Here is a 21,318-nt window from a genome sequence, read left to right on the forward strand (position 1 = left end):
CATTTACTTGGTTGTAATTAACATGTATGCTATTTTCTTGTTTCTGTTTACTTCACTGCATCAATTCACAGAGATCTCTCCATGATTCCTTGTATACGTCACACACACCCATTTCTTACAGCACAGTGATATTCCATCACATTGACATACCATGATTTTGATTAGCTACTTCCCGATTGAAGAGCTTCAACTTTATTACCAATTCCTAGCTACCATAAAAAGTGCTGCTATAAATATTTTGGAGTATGTGGGACTTTTTTCTTAAGGGCATGGACAATTTAGTCACTTTTTTGCATAACTCCAAGTTATTTTTCAAAATGGTTGTACCACTATATAGTCCCTTTAATAATACATCAGCACACCTAGTTTTCCACAGCCCTTCCCCTGGGGTAACATTGCTGCCATATTTTGTCCTTTTTTTTCTTTTTTGCCAATTTTCAGGGTATGAGAAGAAACCTCAAGGTTGTTTTGGTTTACATTTCTCTTATCATTAGTGATTTGGAGCATCTTTTTCATGAGGTTGTGGATACTTTGCAGTTCTTCGAGAAGTGTTTATACATATCCTTTGACCATTTATTTTTTGCCAATAGCTATTAGAAAGAGTGCATGAGTGTGTGTACAAATATATATGGGAGAAAAAAAGAGACAGAGGGAGTACACAGCTTGAATACCAAACCTCTATTTCATTTGTGTTCTCAATTTTGTTAGGTCATACCTGTTATAACTATGGTCTGATTATTCTTCTATTTCTTCTGGATTTGCTGTGATTTCACCCTGATCATCTGCCATTTTATTGATTTAATTTTCTGCTCTTTTTAAAAAAATTCAGATTAACTAAGGGTTCGTCAACTTTATTAATCCTTTCAAAGAACCAGCTTTTAGTTTTATTTGTCATTTCTGTGAGTTTCTTGTTTCCAATTTATTTCCCCTCTTGCTTTATAATATATCCTCTTCTGTGCATATTTTAGAAGTTTCTTTTTTTATTTTAAAAATGTATATTTAGTTCATTAATCCTCTTTTTCTTAATGTATGGTTGAATGGATATGATTTTCCCCCAGAGGACTGACTGCTTTAGCTGAGTCCCAGAAATGTTGATATGTTGTTTCATCATGATCTTTTTTTTTTAAGTAGTCATTAATTATTGCTATGATCTGTTCTTTGATCCACTCATCATTTAAGATTTCACTGTCAAGTCTCCATTTGGGTCTGCAACTTTTGTTTGTGGTCCCTGAACCAATTTTTACTTTTATTGCATTGTGGTATAAAAAGTATTTATTAACCATTTTTGCCCTTTTATTTACTGTCCTAGTATATGTTCAATTTTTGTAAAAGTTTCATGTAGTGCAGAGAAATATGTATTTTCTTCTGCTGTCTCATTTAGAAGATACAATAAGCCTTTTAACTCTAGTTTCTCCAGAAATTTGTTCAGTTTCACATTTTCCTCTTTAGACTTATCTAAAAGAGAGGGGTATTATAGTCTCCTGTTACATACTATTATGTTAACTATGTCTTCTTGTAGCGCAGATAATGTTTTCCTTTATGAATTTGAATACTAAGGCATTTGGAGTATTTAAGTTTATTGTTAATGTTGGGTTGTTGCATATGATTTCTTTCAGCATAATAGAGTTTCCTTGCTTATGCCTTTTTATTTGTTTGAATACTTTTGCCTTGTCTGATAGAATGATGTGAAATCCTGCTTTCTTGGTTTCACTTCATGCACAATAAATTTTTATTGTATGTCTTTGTTTTTGAAATGTGTTTCTCAAAAGCAACAAATTTTAGGGTTTTAATTTCTTATCCATTTTGTCATTTTTTGTTTTTCTGGAATATTTAATCCATTAGCTTTTAAAGTTATAAATGCTAGATTTATATCTTCCTTCATTTGTCCCTAAAATTGTTTTTTAAGTTATGATTTTTTCCCATCTTCTGTTATAAATACAGTATTACATTCCTTCAGTTACTTTAATCTTTTAAGGTGGGCCTGTTCCCACTGGCTTTTGTTACCTAACCCCGGATCCCCTGTTCTCATTTTTTAACCCTTTCCCTTTAAGGTTTTTTTAGTTCTTTTTTTCTCTCCCTCTTTTATCTGGTTATATGTAGAGCTGACCCCACAGATTCCCTTTTTCCATTGTGTCTCCCAGAATAATGCCACTAGGGGTTCCAATTCCCCATTCCCAAGACAAGTAGGCTTTTCAAGTACCAAATCCCCTTGGACTCATCCAGTATAAGGTTCTCATCTGCCTTCACTGATCATCTCTCATCACCCAAAGGAGTATTCATCAGTGGAACCCTTTCCTATCTTCAAAGTAAGGCCTCCTTCTTTTCCCCACCTCCTCCTCCTCCTCACCCACTCCCCTGTAGGATATTTTCTTTCTGAGACCAGAGAGGTTTCCTCATTGCTAGCCCTCGATTAGACCTTGGTACATCGCTGTCTCCTCTCTATCTTCCTGCTCATCTTCCCACTTTTATGTACCTCCCCATGCTGTAATGTAGTTCCCCCCAGAAAAGCATTGACTCCCCTGTAGGCAGGGTGTTACCAGATTCTACCTAAAACCACCCTGTCCACTTTCTTGTTACTTCTACCAGATTTCCATCTTGACTCCTGTCTCTTTGTGTACATTCAGAAAGAAGTCTCTTCTGGTCTCTCTGTTGTTACTCGGTTGTTCTTGCTATCCTTGCCTATTCTATTTATTTACTCCTACATTTCTGTTGTCTGGGATGTTTGAGAAACAAATAAACTCTTCAGTTCTGGCTTTTAAAAAATATTTCAAACTCTTCTTTATTATTTAACATGCATCTTTTCTTCTGTATGGTTAAGCTCAGATTTGCAGGACAGGTCAGCCTTGGCTACACCTGAGCTCCAATGTTCTTTGGAACATATGATTCCATTCTCTCCTCCTTTTTCTAGTGAGCATAGAATGGTCTTGTGTTATCTGAATATCCTCTCCTTTGTATTTGAGAGTCTTTCTCTTGATGGCTTGTATAACATGTTGTTTCTGAATTTAACTACTATGTATCTTGAAGTTTTCAGCCTTGGGTTTTTTTTTTTCTGGAGGCAATCTGAGAATTCTTTCAACTGGAATTTCATTTTCTTGTTCAGAAGTTCTAGGTAGTTCTCTTCTATTATTTCCTTCATTATGGTGTTAAGGTTTTTGTCTTGTCATGTTTGAGAGCTCTATGATCCTTATGTTGTCTCTATATATACCGTTTTTGAGATCAATATCTTTTGCTTGCAAGAGTGAGCATATTTTTTTAATGTTATTGTTTCTTGCTTCTCTTCTTCTAGGTTGTCATTCATTTCTGTGTATTTGTATTACTGATCTATTGTACTTTCTTTTGTTTCTTTGGTGAGGCTTGCCATTGCAGACTCTAGTTTTCTATTCTGTTTGTTAGTTTTGTTGTGCAGGACATAAATTCTGCTCTCCTAATTTTCATTTCTCTTTTAAGCGACTCAGGAACCAGCATTGTGGTTCCAAGTTTTCTTCAAATTCCATAGGATCCTCTTTCTCATCAAGTGCTGGATCATTTCCCTTTATTCTGCAGTATTTATTCATAGATGCCTGAACTCATTGACTAGATCTCGAGGCCTTATTTTTTTTTGTTGTTAATGTTTTTATGTTGATTTCTCTGTTTTATGTTCAAAGTTTTTGAGTTTTCTTCTTCCTAAAATATTTGGTGCTTTCGGTCTCTATCCTACCTTACTTTCCTTATCACTCACTTCCTGACTCCCTCCCCTCTGATTGTAGTTTCCTAGGGGGCTGGATCTCAAAGTGTCTCAGCCTTCTCCCACACTGAGCAATTCATGGTTCAACAGCCTAGGTCTCTGCCCCACTGATTTTTGGGTGGTCAGAACTGGCCCCAGCTGGATGCTGTGCTCTTTCCCTCAGGTTTGGTGGAGTATTGCCTCTACATGCACAGTGTCTTTGTGTTCTATCCCATTCTTTTTCTTCCTCAGTTTTCTGGGGTGGCACCAGCAGTTCATAGCTCTTTTTTATCTGGCACTGGCAGTTCAGAGCTTTGCAGTGCTGGTGCTTCTTGATTGCTGTGCCCAACAAGATACTGCTCCCAAAGGGCTGCGGCCAAGCTGGCTGTTGAGATCCCAGCAAAGCCTGAGCAAGAGTCTCTACAAAACTAGAAAGGGGGATCATTGTGTAGGAGTGGACTTTCATATAAGCCTATGTTATGTCCTTGGGTCTGCTACTGCATTCTTGCTGCCAGTAGCATGGGAGGTGAAGAAGGAATGCTGAATGAACTCAGGGTCAGTAAGCATCAGGTTAGTTTTTTTTTTAACTTTCTTGTGGGTTCTGGATATCCTAGACCATGCAGACAGCTGAAACTGCTTTATCTTTAGTGCATACTTTCTGTTTTGGAGAAGTCTGAGAGGTCATAAGGATCAGAGAAAATGTCTAGTCTGCCATTTTGTTGATCATGTGACCCAGAACCCAGTTTTGTAATGCACTTAGTAATATGGCCAACTAATTATCTATGCCATTATCCTGCCCCTTTCTTTACTACTACCCCCACCAGAATGTATGCTTTACGAAGACAGAGAACATATTTAAAGTTTATACACTTCCTAGAGTTAAGTACAGTGTAGATGCTTAATACAGACTAGTTTATTATAGTTACTTCAAAAGTGCTGTCATTTAGTTGGTGCAGGTACCTGCCCCATTCCCTGGCTCCTTAGTAAATCTTATGAGGATCTTTGGTTAAAAATATCACCTGTTGGTCAACATTTTGGTGATCAGCCTTTCTAAACTAAGCTAGGCTACTCCCAAAACAATGGATGACCCACAATCTACTGCAAGGGCCATACTGTTGACTGGATCTACCAGGGTCTTCGCTCTTTTGATAAAGATTTCCTGAACTCAAGGTAAGAAGAAGCAGCATGGTGTAGTGGGAAAGACCGCTGAACTGGGAGTTAAGAGACCTGGTTCCAAATCCCAGTTTAATACTGACTAGCTGTGTGACCTTAGCTAAGTCACCCAACCTTCTGGAGGCTTAGTTTCCACATCTATAAAATGGGCATGATAACAGCACATGAACTATCTACCTCTCAGAGCTACTGAGAAGAAAAGTGCTTTGAATACTTCAAATAGCTATATAAGAATTAAAAAGAGCTTTGTGTCAAAGTCATATATTGAGGCAGTTGACTGGAAAAGAATAATTATAATAAAATTTCCATAGTATGAGCGATTGCTGCTCCAGCAACAAGTCCTATATGATATGAGGTTATGAGCCACAAGATGTAAATGTGATACATATACGTGACACAGCACAATGCAGAGAAAATATGAAGTCTTTCTATTCTGGACAGTCAAGAAATACACAACGTTTCTATCACTGAGCATATGTTACCCAGTCACACAAGGAAACATGGCAGAACAACTAAGAGCTGTCTACTCTGTACACCACCACCACCAGATCAGTCATTCTAAATATGGCTTTGGCCATCTCACTTTAGGTTGCCTACAGCATCAAGTTCAAACCTCCTTATCCTTAAGTAGCCTGCTTTTCAAAGCCCTTCACACTATGGCTTCAGTCTATTTTTCCAGCCCTGTTTCCTCTTCTCTGCTTACAGGGCCCATGTGCCCTAGCCAGACTGGTCAACCTTCTGTTTCAGAACAAAGCCTTACCCTGTCCTGCCTCCAAATTCTTTGTTCCCCTCTCGCTTTTTCCATCCATTCATTCATCATTTACTGGATTTCTATCAAGCACCTAGTGAGTAAGAAACCCTGGTGCTCATCTCTGGTTAGAAGAATATGTAAGTGTAAAAAACAGAGTCCCTGCTCTCAGGAGTTTCTAATGTATTTGGGGAAGTTTATTCATCCATGGTTTCATCTCTGTGGTACTTCCTACAGTGATGCAGGTCTTGACCTCTTTATGTCTGAGTCAGCAGTTTTATGAGTTGCTACGGTTAAAATAATTCATCCTTTGGTGGCCAGCTGTTCAGTGATGGGTCTTACTACACTTGGCTCAGCTAATCCTTGGATGACCAATAGTCCAGTTTCAAGGCTCAACTCAAAAGCCCTTCCAGCTTGGTAGGACCTACGAGGGTGCTTCACTGACACAGCCTCTGAGAACCAGTGGAGAAGTCAGTCAGTACATCAACAGGCATTCATTAAGCACTTACTGTGTGCCAGGCACAGTGTTAAGCGCTAGGGATACAAAGAAAGATAAATATACTTTGGGGAGGCACTGGGGAAGTAAATTGGGGAAGGAAGGCTTAAAAATACAGAAGTTCTATCATTGCAGTAGGGTGTAATTTGCATTCATAGAATGCTTTTAAGATCCAGGATTCTGACTTCAGTAACTACACTTCATAGTTGCGTGACCTCAGGCAAACTACCCTGATCATCATTTTTCTGATGTGTAAAATGGGCATAATTATGCCTGACCTACCCACTTCACTGGGCTGCTTTAAGGATCAAATGAGATATGAATGCTCTTTTCAAACTACGAAGTGCTATATGAATGGGAATGTACTTCAGAGACCATTTAGTCTAACTATTATTAATATAAACTTAATTTTTAAGTACTTTTTACAAAATCATGGTATCAAGTTTTAGACCTGGCAAGGACCTTAGAGGTGATTAAATCTAAACCCCCTCATTTCACAGATGAGCAAATCGAGGTAAGAATTGTGAAGTGGCCTGGCCAAGATCATGCAGAGAGTTGAATAGTTGAAGTTGCCTTAAAAACACATCCCATCAACAGAATTCCTTATGTTCATCTAAATATGTCCATTTCGAAGGAAGCTTATTAAGAAACCAAGGCGTAGCAGGTCCCTGACATTGAGTAGTGGAAATGTAACCAATTATTAAGAAACCTTTAACTGGGACTTGAGAGAGAACCATTCATTACCCAGGAGTTGGTTTTTTCTGCATGATTCGACTAGGTGGCTGCGGAGGCAGGGGTGGTGGCGTGGACTTGGACTGTAGGGCTGTTGTGTGGGGCGGCTTGGATTGCTGCTGGTTCAAGGCCTCGATCACACTGGCTGTTTTTGCCACAGGAGGTGGTGGTGTTGCACTCAAGGGATCTATTGGGTAAAAAAAAAAAAGAGAGAGAGAGAGAGAGACAAAAAAAGTACAAGAAGTCAGAATTCAGTCTCTGCAGCACTTGTACTTCTTCTCACTTCCACTGTGTCCTGGAAAGGGAGGAACCTCCTTTTCTCTTCTGCCCTAACAGATATTTCCTAAGGAGGAAAAAATGCACTGTTTTATTGCAGTTTTTTAGGAAAAAAAAAAAACACATTCAAAGGGAAGGAACGGGGTGGGGGGAGCGGTGTGGTAGAAGGCATTTCAACAGAATAAGGAGAACAAAATTTGAGAGTTTACACTAAGCAAGCTTTCTATCAGTCAGTGGCATTTTTTTGTCCCAGACAGAAGCAGCCTCCTTTAAGTCAGTAGACTGTTAGGCCTTCAGTGCAAGGACCACTGGAAATAGTACTAATGTAAAACGGAAGAGACCCTGGTGTCCTGGCTCTGCTGTTGATTAGATGGCGGACCTTGGGCAAATCAGTCCAGCTCTCTGGGTCTCCCTTTATTCATTTTTCAAATAAGGAAGATGTAACCTGCCCGATATTCTTCAGAGGAGCATTACACTAATGAAATAAGTTAACAATACGAAACAGATGCTTTTAGAAAAAACAAGTGTTATTTAAATGTAAAAAACTCTTATCTTTATTTCTTTTTCAAAAGAGACCTGGGTAAGTAGAAAGCCTAATTAATTTTTAAATGAGGATAATAATATTCTCATTTCCTGAGTCAAAGAGTTGCTATACAGAAAGTGCTTTGTAAAACTTAAGTGGCTATATAAATGTCAGTTATTATTTAAAATCCTGGGGCTTCTCTATCATTAAACATGCTTCTCAGAGAGGATGAGAAAATTTCAGTTTGCCAGGGCAACAAAGCAGGATACATAAGGTGAGGAAAACAACCTATGATGAGTAATTTTATAGAGATAGAGTGAAGGATGAAAAGCAGAAAGGCTTGGCCTATCAGGGGAAGCATTCTAGGTAAGGCCTCTGCCACAGCCAACCCATTGAGGAGAGGGGGTAAAGTGACATTTTCACTCCAGGGCCTGATACCTGGTATTGAACTTCATTCTAAGGTGTAGGTTTTCCCCTAATTCTAATTAATGAAGTACACATGTGTCTCCAAGGCCCTCTAATCCAGAGGAACATAAAAATTACATTCCCTAAATGGATTAAACAAAAAAGTACTGGGGATATTCCTTTCTCCTGTAACTGATAAGCAATTACAGATGTACTAAGTTCATACATTTTGCTGAATGGGCCATTCCAAACCTTGAAATGAAAACAACTCCAGTCCATATTCAGAATGTCAGGGAAAACACCCCTCTACCATCCCTATTTCAGCAGGAAATAGGGATGTGGGAAGTTCCAATGACATGGTGGCTACTAGGGTAAGGAGAGGATGGTGATGGGAAGAGACATTAACACACTATACATTATCATCCAGGTATTCATTCAAACTGACTGTAACGTGGGGCTGCAGTATTTACCAAATACTGCAGTATCACTGAAGATCACTGAAACCACATGAAATGGTCAAAGGAAGGCTGAAGATCGTTATTATAATTAGGGGGAGGAAATAGCCTTAAAATGCTTTAAAATGCAAAGAAAATAAAAACGTGTGTCAGGAATATGATTTTCATAATAATTGCTATAGAAGAACTAGGGCTGGAGAATAGTAAGAAAATAAGTAATTGAGGTGAGGGGAGGAGAAAGGTTGACTTAAGAAAATCTTACTTTTCATATCCTTGATCACTGGAATTGGTAACAACCTTCCCACTCAGACCTCATGGTGTACTTGGTTCTTTCTGCACTTTTTTCCAATTAATGGTGTCTGTCTTTGTGTATTACTCTCTATTTGACTATCAGCTCCCTGAGGGAGGGCAGGGATCTTTCTCATTAAAACTTTATATCTCCTCCTGTAATTCCCTCAGTGCATCATACAGTGCTCTGCACACAGTAGGTGACTAATCATTGTTTGTTGAATAATCGAACGAATGAATGGTATGATTCTGGGCACATTAACCAAGACACACCAAAGGACTGATTACACCTATTTCTCCCATTGTAATCATGTTTCACACTTTTGTTGGCTAAGTTTGGTTTCCCTTTCTTTTTCCTCTTTCAAGGAGGTCTGTCCCTTGCCATACAGAGTTACTGAGTAGAATGGCAACAGAAGGAAGAATGAAAAACGTACTCGTAGATGTCACTCGAAGAGGGGGCAGCGGTGGATGGATAGCTGGCGGATCTGACGAAGATCGCTGCCTGCTTACACTGTCCACACTTAAAGAATTTGTCTTCCACGAGGTGTTAGCTGAGGAGGTTGTCTGAACACCAGTGCCCAGGATGGGAGGCTGAACTAAACCCACACACGGACACACACAGAAACAAAACAAAAAATACCACATTATTGATCCTCCCTGCCAAAATGCCATCAACACTCGTGGAGGCTGCAGAAGACCTCATGCCCTTGTAAAATGGTAAGAAACCACCATTCTTCAGAATCAAAAGTTCAAAGGAACAAGCACAAATCTGCCTCTTGGTTTTTTTTTCCCCAAGGGGACAGATGTGAAACCAAAGATGCTTCAGGGAAAATGCAGAGCTAATTTTCTGGTTCTGTCTTATAGTAGAGTTTTAAATGTTCATGGTTTCATCTCTCAAATGGATGCACTACTCAGAGGGGGGTGGAGGTAGAAAAGGCACACCCCAAATTTTGTTGCCTGAGGGGTCCACGGTTCAGGGTTCATATCGTGAGATAGCTTTCTCTTTCCCAACTGAGTCATTGCCAAGTCTTTCTCACACCTGGAGTTTGTATTACTTCCGAACAAAGAATGACTTCCTCAGGTGGAAGTGGGAAGGAAATAAACAGGGTGGAGATCAAAGATTCATTCAATTCGTTCTTCAAATGACATTTATAATCAAGTACCTAAGTGTGCACAGCATGGAGCCAGGCATTTTTTACACTGTGCCCTAAGCCCATGGGCCTTAGAGAACTCCATTAATTTTAAAAATACAGCTAAAAATCTAGAAACTGAAAAGGATAACTACGATATTGCACTTCAGGATTTCACACTAGAAAAAAGTGTTACCTCCTGCCATGTAATCAGGAGAAGGCTGTAGAAGGTTCCTTGGGTCTCTATGAGTGAAACCTGTTACCATAAAAGGTCAATTCCCCTTCTCCTTTTAATATCCTGTTTGCTGGTGGAACAATTTCAGGTAAAATGTGTGCGTTCTCCAGGGACAGATTGCAGGAATGGTTATGGGCTTAATAACAGATGAACACCATGGGAATGTGTGGTATGAAACATCGATTTGCACAAAAAATAAAATGTGCACTATTTATTATGATGAGTTAATTTTAAAGACAGAAAGGGTAGTGATAGGAGAAAATATGAGGGGAACCACAAAACATAGATGCTCAGGAACTGGCAAAACAAAAAAATGATCATTAAAACTGTGAAAGGTGGTTGGACCTGGAGTTAGGAAGACCTGTGGTTAAATATGACCCCAGACTCTTTTTAACTAGCTGGGTAATCCTGGGCAAGTCATCTAGCTTCCCTTAGCTTTAGTTTTCTCATCTGCAAACAAAGAATAATAATAATTGAAGAAGATGTAGATCCAATGACAAAAACATACTGTCATCCTTAAAATACTATATAAATGTCAGATATCATTACTCTCCTATACAATCCACCAAAGTGACATATAAAAGCTTGAGAATGTTTCTTGTTCTTGGAGACACTAATACACACTCCATCATCAAATGTCTCCAATGAGAGGGGCTAACCAGACCATTTTAACTCTGTTAAAGAAAAAACATACACTATATACAACCAGTGCTTGGAAAAGGGGAATGGGGGAAGGGATCTGAGTTGCCCTAGGGAAGAGAACCCCATTTACAACTCCTCTGACAATAATCTACAGGCCTAGTGCTGGGTGGGCTTCACATGGAGGGTTTTATTGGAGAACGCAAGCATTACAGGCGATGAGGTGCGGATGGATTGAACATGAACCACTAGAGGGAGCACCCACATAGATGAGTTCAAAGATTGCTTTGAATGCTGACGTATGGCTGGGCTGTCTGTCAATAACTGGGGCACAGGGGCTATACCTTGAGGATGAGAGACTGCGTCCCCTTCTGTGTCCCATACCTGCAACTAAGCTTGTGTACGAGGACACCCGGTGGAGGAATGATTTACGGAGTATAGGCTGAAGGTCATGATGGAGCAAACAACTTGCAGAGGCAAGTGAATAATCAATTTCTGTCAGGAACAATTTGAGTAAGCGACAATATAATGTAACGTCTTTAGCCAGAAATCCCTCCGGGCACCTATGGCAATTTTATAGACTGCCTTTGCATTTTTCTGGCTCTGAGCCCTCCTGGACTCTCCACGACCTGTATGTATCTCTTTGCTTCCTGGGCATCATCACCAGGCCCTCCCCCGCCCACCGCCAGTGCCAACCCTTTCTCAATTCCCCAATCTCTACTGTCACCCTCATGGGAGTAGTTGCTAATCTTTCCTGTTCCGCAGCAGTGTCTTTTATCATTCAGAACTTTCTTATATATACACCTTGAGTATTAACAATCTGATGGAGACCCCAGGAAATTTGACACTATTTCCTGCTTTGATAAAGACACACCATCCTCTGATGGTGAACATATCCTGGGAAGGCCGAGCTCCTCAGGTATAAAACAGAGTGAGTACGTGGTCCTTTTGTCCTTACTCATCACTCGGGGGATGAGCTAGATCAAGGGCTATTAAATGGGAGTCCATGAATTTGTTTTATATTGTTTTTATATTTTAATGTGATTGGTTTTCCTTGGAGTCCAATTCTATGTATTAAAAATTTAAATTTAAATTAAAAATTAAAAATTTATTCTGAGAAGGGGTCCACAGACATCAGCAAGCTGCCAAAGGGGCACCTGACACAAAAATAATAGCAATAACATTACAGTAATATTAATAATAAAAGCATTTATACAATGCTTTAAGCCAGGGGTGGGGAACAAATCCCTGTTCTGTGAAGTTTGGATTCAGTCAGAGGGCTGCACTTGAGGACCTAGAGGGCCACAAGGGGCCTCGAGGCCGCAGGTTCCCCAGCCCTGCTTTAAGCTTTGCAGAGAGCTTTACATTTGGATCTTCTTTGATCCTTACAACAACCCCGGGAGGCAGATGCTATTATCGTCCCCATTGTAGAGAGGAGGAAGCTGAAGCAGACAGAAGTTAAGCGACACACCCCGGGTCACACAGTGAGTAAGTGTCTGAGCCTGGATTTGGATTCAGGTCTCCCTGATTCCAGGTCCGGACCTCTTTTGTTGTTGTTGAGTCATTTCAGTCATGTCCAACTCTGTGACCCCACTTGGGGTTCAATATTTTGGCAAAGATACTGGAGCGGTTCGCCATTTCCTTCTCCAGCTCATTTTGCAGATGAGGAAACTGAGGCAACCGTGGTGAAGTGACTTGCCCAGGGTTGCACAGCTAGTAAGTGCCTGAGACAAGATTTGAACTTAGGAAGATGAGTCTTCCTGACTCGAGGTCCAGCACTCTGCCCACTTCCAATTAGCTGCCTGATAAAATGAAAAAGATTACGCCTGAGGTAGAAGAAGCAAATAGAGAACACACCATTTATTTCTTTCATATCTAAGGAGACTAAGGAGGGGGCTAAGCTGATAGTAGATTCTTTGTATTTCAGGAATACTATCAAATGTAATTATGAACTGCCATATTCATCAAAACCTGGAAAGATTCACTTTCCACCTGACCCATCTACTATATTTCCCATGGCAAGAAGGTCTACATAAACACATATAATTTATTTTTGTTTTGGAGTGGTTATAGAAATTGAAGCACTATGTAAATGTGCTGTTGTTATGGTGATGATGATTTCAAAGATTCCATTAAAATCAGTCGCCTAAGGGGGAGGAGGGGGAATCCCAGCTGTACTCAGGGGCAGCATGGTCTATAGGACTGATTGCCTGATGCAGAGCCAAAGGACTTATGGCTGATTTCTGTCTTTGCTATGTACAACCTGTAAGACTCTGAGCATGTTACTTGCTCCCCTGGGGTCTCAAGTTTCCCAACCTGTAAAATGAGATGGTTGTACTAGACTATCTCTAGTTGCCCTTCAAGTTCTCAATTTTATGGTCTTTTTTCTTACTTCTCATATATACACATACAAGGGTCTTTTTCTAAAGCCTCTTGGCCTCTTCACAAAACACCAAAAGTCTCTCTACCCAGTGGAATACTTCTGGAGTACTTTCAGTCAAGTCACCGGCTCTCCAAGTTGGGCTTGCCAGAAATCGGCAGCATAGCTGAGCCTGCTGCCTTCAAAACCTAACTTTGACTTGCTCCATTTCCCCTTGAGGACAGGTCTTTCTGTCTTCTTCTGAATTCTGTTTGTTCTTTCCAACTTCCAGGGCCAACAACATTCTGAGCTGGAGGGTTAATCAGACACATCCACAGTGCTAGAAAATATATCTGGATACTATAAGCAGGAGTACAGAAGACGAAGGAAAGAAAGGAAAGGAAAAAAGACAAGGAATGTGAAGGAAGAAAGACATGAGGGAGGAAAGAAAGAAAAAAGGAAGAAAGGGAGGCAGGAAGGAAAAGGGAGGGAGCAGGCAGAAAGGGAGGAAGAAAAGAGAGACACTAGGAATGTGCCTATAATCTTTTTGTCTCTGCTGACAACTGTGTCATCAATAGCTCCCTGGCAGGTGCTATATTGGTATGGATGCCACAGGTACCTTCACTGTTCCACCCTAATCATAATGTGCAACTCTTTTGCCCAATGAAATGAAGAGTTTAAATTCGGCATCATGAAATAGCAGAGTGTAGTGAAAAAACACTGGACTTAAAAGTGAGACAACTTGAGTTCAAATTCTGGACTCTGGAATTTAGTAGCTGTATGATCTAACTGAAGTCACTTACCCTCTCTCAGAGTCTCAGTTTCTCCTGTAAAATGGTGGGCAATAATATTTTTGCTACCTACCTTACGGAGGAAGGACCAAATGAGATAATGTGGGCCAAGCATTTTGTAATCATAGGGAACTACATAACTCTGAACGATAGTTATTATAAAACAGTTCAAATAAACCAGAAAAATAAAGTTCTGATACTTATATTTGTCATCAACTACAAAACAATGTACCAAAAGCAAAAACATTAACCCTTCTGTACCCACTTCTCCCAATACATTCTTCTACTTTGCAGCTTAGTACCTTTGCCAATATTCCGGGGAGGTAGTGGGGGTGCGGTGGACTGTGAAGGTGGGGGGCTGCTGCTGAGGATGGTTCCGTAGGTCTCGTTTTGTAGAATGCTAGGCATAAAGCCTCTCTGTTTGTCTTTAGCGATGTTAGCAGCATCTCTAGCCAAAGATGCTGCATTCGACTGGTGCTGGCTGGAACCCAGTTGATAAAAACTGACGGGCCTGTCCTCTCGCCGATTGGGGCTGGGCTGCTAAAGGAACCCCAAAACAGAGGTGTCCATGTTGGTGATATTTAATATTCCCTTTTTATTACTTCTTATCTTTGGGGAGGGGGGGAAATTCACCTATAACACATCAGCTTGAATACAGACACAATTTCAATTCCACCATGCTTGTTAGATAGATCTTAAACCTTACCCCCTTCTCTATCTCCCAATCCTCCCCTCCAAAAAAGTCACCAGAATGTCTAATTCATAACACATTCTTTGTGGAGTATTAAAATCAAGTATAATGGCTAATTTTTTCCTTCTCCAGTGATTTACTCATGCTATTCCTCTCTAGGAAAGTAATGTGGAGAGCACTGAATTTGAATTCTGACTTATTACTATTTAACTTGAATGACCTCCTCATCTGTAAAATGAAGGGATTATATCTAATAATCTCTAAAAGTCCCTACAAGCTTCAGTTTGATGATCCAATGCTTGCCCTGTTTCCTTCCAAGACACACCCTATTGTGAATCATGGAACAAAGGGTATGATCGATGTTTTCTTCCTGTCTGAATCAGAGTTGTTTCTGTTTAGGCTTCAGAAATCAAAGGCATCTATACTGACTTGGCCCTAAGGCTACAACATCTAGTACTCCTTTATATAAGCTTTCCAAAAATTAAAGCAGTCAAAAGTGGAATGGGACGCTTCAGGAGACAATGAGTCTTCCTTCACTGGATGTCTTCAAAAAGAGGTGGGAGGGCCATTTGTCAGAGGAGATTCCTGTTTAGGTATGGGTAGGACTGATGGCTTCTGTGGTCTGGGATGCTGTGAGAGATGTACATATAAGATATCAAATGTACCTCACAATGGTGAGTGTCCTGTAAAACATAATCTAATGTAAATATACTGAACAGGGAAGAACAGTTCCAGTTGAGCAGAATTCATGAAATATTTCCTATCAGAGTGAGTTCTATTTCTTCTGGAAGAATTACTTCTATCTACAGGTTATGTTACTCTTTACCTTGAATATAATACTAGGATACGCTGAGGGAAATGGGGAATGTTCCTGCTTATTGTAATAATTCCACCTGGGCTCCCAGCCCTCTAATTTTAACTCTGCCCCCTCCAGTTCACCTTTCAGACAGCTGCTAGTGTCATCGTCCTAAGGCATAAATCTATGTTTTCTCCTCATAAATCTTTAGCAGCCCCCAATTTCCTCTAGGACAAAACACCACCTCCTCACTCTGATAATTAAGGCTCTCCATGATCTCTCACTAGCATACTTTTCCAACCTTATTTCAGCCTTACTCCTTTTCAAGCCGGCTCCTGGCTGTTCCTAGTCTTGTCCTGTGCTACTTCACTAACTTCCTATGTTTGCTCCAATTATCTTCCTTGCCTGAATCACAATCACTTCCTTTTCCAAGCCTGATGAAATCGCTTCTCTTCCATCAAAGTCTTGCTCCAGAGTCCAACATTCATATACAGCAATTGCTTAATAATGCTGCTAAATTGAACTGTAGCTAATGCCAAAAGCCTCTGCTTTTCAAGGTGAGAACATTGTAGGAAGCTTCTTTCCCGTTCCCCAACTTAGACATTGGTGTACACATTAATGCAGGGCATGTGGAGTAGCTACTATGAGCAGATTGGGACTTACCTGATGATGCAGTGAAGGTAACGGTGGAACAGGGTTCAAGAGCAATGCTCAAGTTCTAGATCTTTCAGGTGTGAGATCTCTGTCCTCAAAGAGCACTTGGTACCTCACACAGAATCTCAGCATTGGGAGGAATTCCAAAGGCCACTTAGTCATACCTCGACATGAGTGTCCTTGATAGCACCTCTAGCCTTTGCTAGAATAGCCTTGTTGTAGCAAAGTGGGCAGGGGGGAACCTCGCTATCTCCTGAAGCGACTCATTCCATGTTAGAATAGCTCCAATTGTTTAGGAAGTTTTCCCTTATATCAAGTCTAAATTTGTTCTTTGAAAATTCTACCCATTGTTTCTGGTTCTACTGTCTGGGGTCAAGAACAAGTGCAAGCCCGTACCCATAGGACAGCCTTTCAAATAGAGCTATTCTGTCCCTGAAACTACTCTCTTCCAGGCTAAACATGTTCAGTTGTCTCAGCCAAGTTTCATACGTCATGGACTCAAGGCCCTCTACCACCCTGTCTGGCCTCCTCTGGGATACTCCCCAACTTATTAAAGTTTCCCCTAAAATGAGGAACCTGAAATTTAACACAATACTGTGGCCTGAATCAAACAGAGGAGAGTGGGACTAACACCTTCCTCCATCCTGGATCCTGCGCCTCTTTTGCTTTTTAGTGTCATAGCACACTGCTGACCCACAGAATTCTAGGATTTAGGTGCTTCATGGACAAAATGAGGATGGGGGTTAGATTGGATGATTTCTAGGATTCCTTTCAGCTCTAGAATTAAATGTTTTCATGATTCTGAGTAATTTTTGAAGATAGATCACAATTGACCAAAGGGAAAACCTACCTTAAATAACAATCAAGGTGGCCACTATTGACACTAGATAAAGAAGGAACACCCCCAAATACCTTCCCTGACATCATAAAGTTAGCAGCTGAATATAATTAGAGGATTAACTACAGTCAGAAATTAAATAGGGGGTGGGAAGGAGAAGAGGGTATGTAGGGAAGAACCCCAAATCTCTTGGCTTCGGAGAAAACAAAAATCAAACTCTCTTTTTCTTACTACACAACATCATCCCCCTGTAATTATAGAGTAGGATCCAAATCTCTCTGAATGAAGTGGATCAAAAGCTTTTCAGGATTGTACAATTTGGCACCTATCACCCAACACAAACCTGCAATTTTTCATCCACGTCATCATCGCTTTCATCTAGGTCTTCATTGAGCAATCGCCATTCATATTCCACATGAACATGAGAATTAAACCTCCCAGATAATGCTTGAGTGAGCTAGGAAAAATAAGGATGGGGGTTAATCAGATTGGTTCTGCATGCAGACAAAGGCATTTTTAAGGCTATCAGAAACAAACTTAACCTTTATATTCATCCAAAGGACCCTCTCCCAGTCCCCACCCCAAACATTTTCCTTGAAATAAAGATTAAAAAAAATCTCCCTCCTTTCAAAAACAAAAACCTATCTCTGCAGAGAATTTTCAGTTCTTGATAACTAAATGGTCAAAACATACAAAGAGGCAAAATTCTCAAAAGAAAAAAGGCAAGCAATCAACAACCCTATTTTTTAAATGTTCCAAATTACTAATAATGAGAGAAACACAGATTAAAACAAGTCTGAGGTACCACCTCACGCTCATCAGAAAAAGGATAATGGCAACTGTTGGCAGGGAGGAGGGAGGACAGGCACACTAATGTGAAGGTAGGTGGTGAGGTGGATTAGAGTGCCAGGCCTGGAGTTAGGAAGACCCGAGTTCAAATAAGGCAACAGGACAATTAGCTTCAGCAAATCACTTTACCCGTCTGCCTCATTTTCCTCATCTGTAAAACGGGGATAATAATAGCACCTACCTGCCAGGGTGGTTGTGAGAATCAAATGAGATAACTGTAAAAATGCTTCCCTGCTATATTAACATTAGCTGTCATTATTATTATTATTTACTATTGGTGGAGTTGTTAATTCAACTATTCTGGAAAGCATTCAGGATCATGGAGAATCTCTCATTCTTAAAGATGAGGAAATTGAGATCCAGAAATAAAATTACATGTCCGAGGTCATATAGCTAGTAATTATCAGAGGATGGATTTGAACCCAGGTCCTCTAATATACCCAAAGTATTTTGACCCAGTGACATCATTAAGTACATGCCCCAAGGAGACCAAGGAGAGAAAAGATCCATATGCACAAAAGTATTTATAGCAGTATTTTTTATATTACAGCCCAGAGCTAGAGAAACAAAGGAGGTGCCTATCAAGAAAAGAAATTATGACATACAAATATAATGGATCATTCCAAGCAATGACAATGGGACCAATTCAGAGAAACCTGGGAAAACCTGCATGAACGGATGCAGAGTTCAATGAATAGAACCAGCAGAACGATTTAAACAGGAGTCACAACACTATAAAGGAAAACAATTTTGAAAAACTTAACAACTCTGCTCAATGCAATGACCCACCGGGACTGCAGAAAATAGATGATGAATCATGTTTGCCACCTCTTGGCACAGAAGTGATGGACTACAGGTGAAAAATGAGGCATACATTTTCCAACACAACCAATGTTTGAATCCAATTTGCTTGACTATACTTATAAGGGAGGGATATTGCTTTTGGAGGAGGGTTATACAAGGACCCTTCCTTGTGTAGGGAATAATATAGGAATGTAAGTGACACTAATGTTCCTAAAAGAAAAGAGCAACAAGAAAAAAAGCATTTCAAGATATACAGGATAGAAAAGGTCAGGAGAGGATACAGACACGCAGGCCAGTGTTGGAACTATCACAATAAATTTAATATATTCTTTAAAAATCAAGCTGTACATAGGGATTCATGGTATCATATAAAATCTTTTTCTGTTCTTATTTGTATATGGAAATGTTCATATTTGTTGATATTTATCAAGCTCATTACAATAAAAATGAAAATTCTTTTAAAAAAATCGTGTTGATCAGCCTGTGTGGATTAAGGTTTAGCAATTTGGCATACACAAATAGTGAGAACAGCATTCTGTGGGCTTGTTCCAGAAAACTGTGACTGGGGATCAGATATTAATGAAGGGCCCCAGATTTTCATGCTATTTGGGCTTCACAAACACAAAGGAACTAAGCATAGGCACAGAGGATTTATCAGCTTGTAGGTTTTTGTTTGTTCTTTCTCCTTAAGACTTTACCTTTCTATAATATTTATCTACAGGAAGCATATACCTTGAAAAGGTACTATGGACTAATGAAAAGCAGAGAACAGAAGGATAACCTACCACATATACTCAGGGGTTGGCAACTTACACGCAGGGGGATGGTGATAGGGAGGGGCAAAAGGCCCAGGATTTCTGGGCCCCCCTTCCTTCCAAGAGGTATAAGTGAATGTGTTTATACCTGCCCACTCCAGATGAAAAGAAGCAGTCCATTCTCCACTCACCCCTCCCCAGGTAACTAGACCTCTACTCAAAGAGCAATCCTACATGTTTCACAGTATTTAGAGATAGAAGAGGCCCTACAAATCTACAAGTCTTCAATATAATCTTGATGACTTCTTATCATGTATGTTGTAGAGAGAATTCTCATTTGGGTATAGGTTAAATCTGATGGCCTCCAATTCTGAGATCATGGGGATACCAAGGGACAGATTAAGTGATTTGCCCAAGATCACACAGTTTCTAACGTAGGTCTCTAGACTCTTAAGTTTTAAGCCAAAGCCATCAGTCAATTTAAAAAGTTCAACAAAATTCCACAGTAAATGATGGGCTTCACTCACAGTAAACGGCTGAAGATGGGGTAAAAGTTCCTGGATACAGCCACCAATCCTTATCCCCCTCCAAAAACCCCACTTTTTACCCCTTATCTTTTTACAAAACCACTGGTATTCTGCAGGGAGAAGGGGAACAAAGACAACTTTCTAAAAGAGTTTGGGCTCTGACAGAAGAACATTAGCAATCTCTAAACATACAAACATAACTCAGAATCCCCAAATCTGATATTTGGAAGGGATGTCAGGGGCCACCTAGTCCAATCTGTCTTCTGTTGGGTAATGCTGAGCAAAGCCTGGCATAGCCAGCTTCTAGACATATGTTTAGAATTGGTTTTCCTTTAGACATTGATCTGAATGTGAGTAAAGCAGAAGGCTTCACTCACACCTAAGTACTTTCCTAGCTTTCTACCTTGGGGATAGTCCCAAAAAGCACTTCTCTCCACCAAATTCAAAGCTGAGAGAATAAAGGCTCTCAGAGAATCTCTCGGTGTTTCTGCTATGAGATTCAGGTGGAAAAACTCCTCTTACATGAAACCCATTCCCATGTCTAAGATATTCCAGAGGAATAGTGGATCCGAGACTTAAGCTGAAGACTTCTGAAGCCCAGGTCTGAATCCTGAATGTTGCATTTTTTGCCTTTGTTAGTATGACTCAGCTATACACTTTGGAGATGGCCCAAAGGAGATCTTAGAGGAAATTTCTCCACAAGAAGCCACGTCAGATAAGTTTCCCCTTTTGGAAAAGGGACACCTCATATGACTCTCCTCTAGGCATCTAGACACTTCAATAGGACACCAGCAATCACCACATCGAGAGGAACTTACCAGTTCTTCACAGTGTTCATGTTTTAAGCGTTTAGCAATGTCAAGCGGCGTCTCTCCTGATTCATTGGCTGAAGGTTGAGAGAGAGAAAAGTTTGTCACAAAGATTGATGAAAAGGTGATCTATTGGTTTTATAAGAATAAAGGAAAACACAAACTAGTTATTTTAAATAAATTGTAGCAAAACTTTATTAATTTGGATTGTTAATATAATATTTGTGGAAATTTGGGTACAACCTTAGATGAGATTTACTTTTGCATCATCTCAGAAAAAGGGGTTGCTAAATAACATTTTAAAAAAGATTATGTCAATTAATTAGCAGAACAAACTATTTTCAAGCATCAGCAGAGTGTACTGGATGGACAGTCAGGTTTGGTATTGGGAAGACCTAGGGTTCACGTCCTGCCTCTGATGTATGCTGGCTCTAAGACCAAGTGTAGGCAAGGCCCTTCACCTCGCAACACTTTAGGCAACTATTTAAAATATAAATTGCAAAGAAACTTCCAATCAGCACTGGCTGTGGGAGTTTCTTGTGCCAAATAAACTGCAGGGCTAGACCAAAACAAAATGAAACATAATGACATTACTTTTAAAAAATCCTCCACCTATTCACTATAGCATTTGATTTAGAGAAC

General features: G+C 40.0%; 1 protein-coding gene across 6 annotated transcripts in view; it reads right to left on the minus strand.

The window, feature by feature from the left end:
- The window catches only part of ASAP2 (ArfGAP with SH3 domain, ankyrin repeat and PH domain 2), a 256,386-nt gene that overhangs the window by 13,076 nt on the left and 221,992 nt on the right, over positions 1-21,318 (minus strand). For 4 of the 6 annotated variants that reach the window (XM_036752234.1, XM_036752232.1, XM_036752231.1 and 1 more), the window contains 5 exons: positions 20,686-20,753; positions 17,276-17,389; positions 14,256-14,493; positions 9,234-9,395; positions 6,865-7,039 (listed from right to left, as the gene is read on the minus strand). In XM_036752234.1, coding sequence (XP_036608129.1) covers positions 6,865-7,039; positions 9,234-9,395; positions 14,256-14,493; positions 17,276-17,389; positions 20,686-20,753 — 757 coding nt within the window. The remainder of the gene's footprint in view (positions 1-6,864; positions 7,040-9,233; positions 9,396-14,255; positions 14,494-17,275; positions 17,390-20,685; positions 20,754-21,318) is intronic. The other 2 variants (XM_036752235.1, XM_036752233.1) reach the window with 1 other exon arrangement.

This window comes from Trichosurus vulpecula, chromosome 3 (assembly GCF_011100635.1).
Source record: "Trichosurus vulpecula isolate mTriVul1 chromosome 3, mTriVul1.pri, whole genome shotgun sequence".
Classification (NCBI taxonomy): Eukaryota; Metazoa; Chordata; class Mammalia; order Diprotodontia; family Phalangeridae; genus Trichosurus; species Trichosurus vulpecula.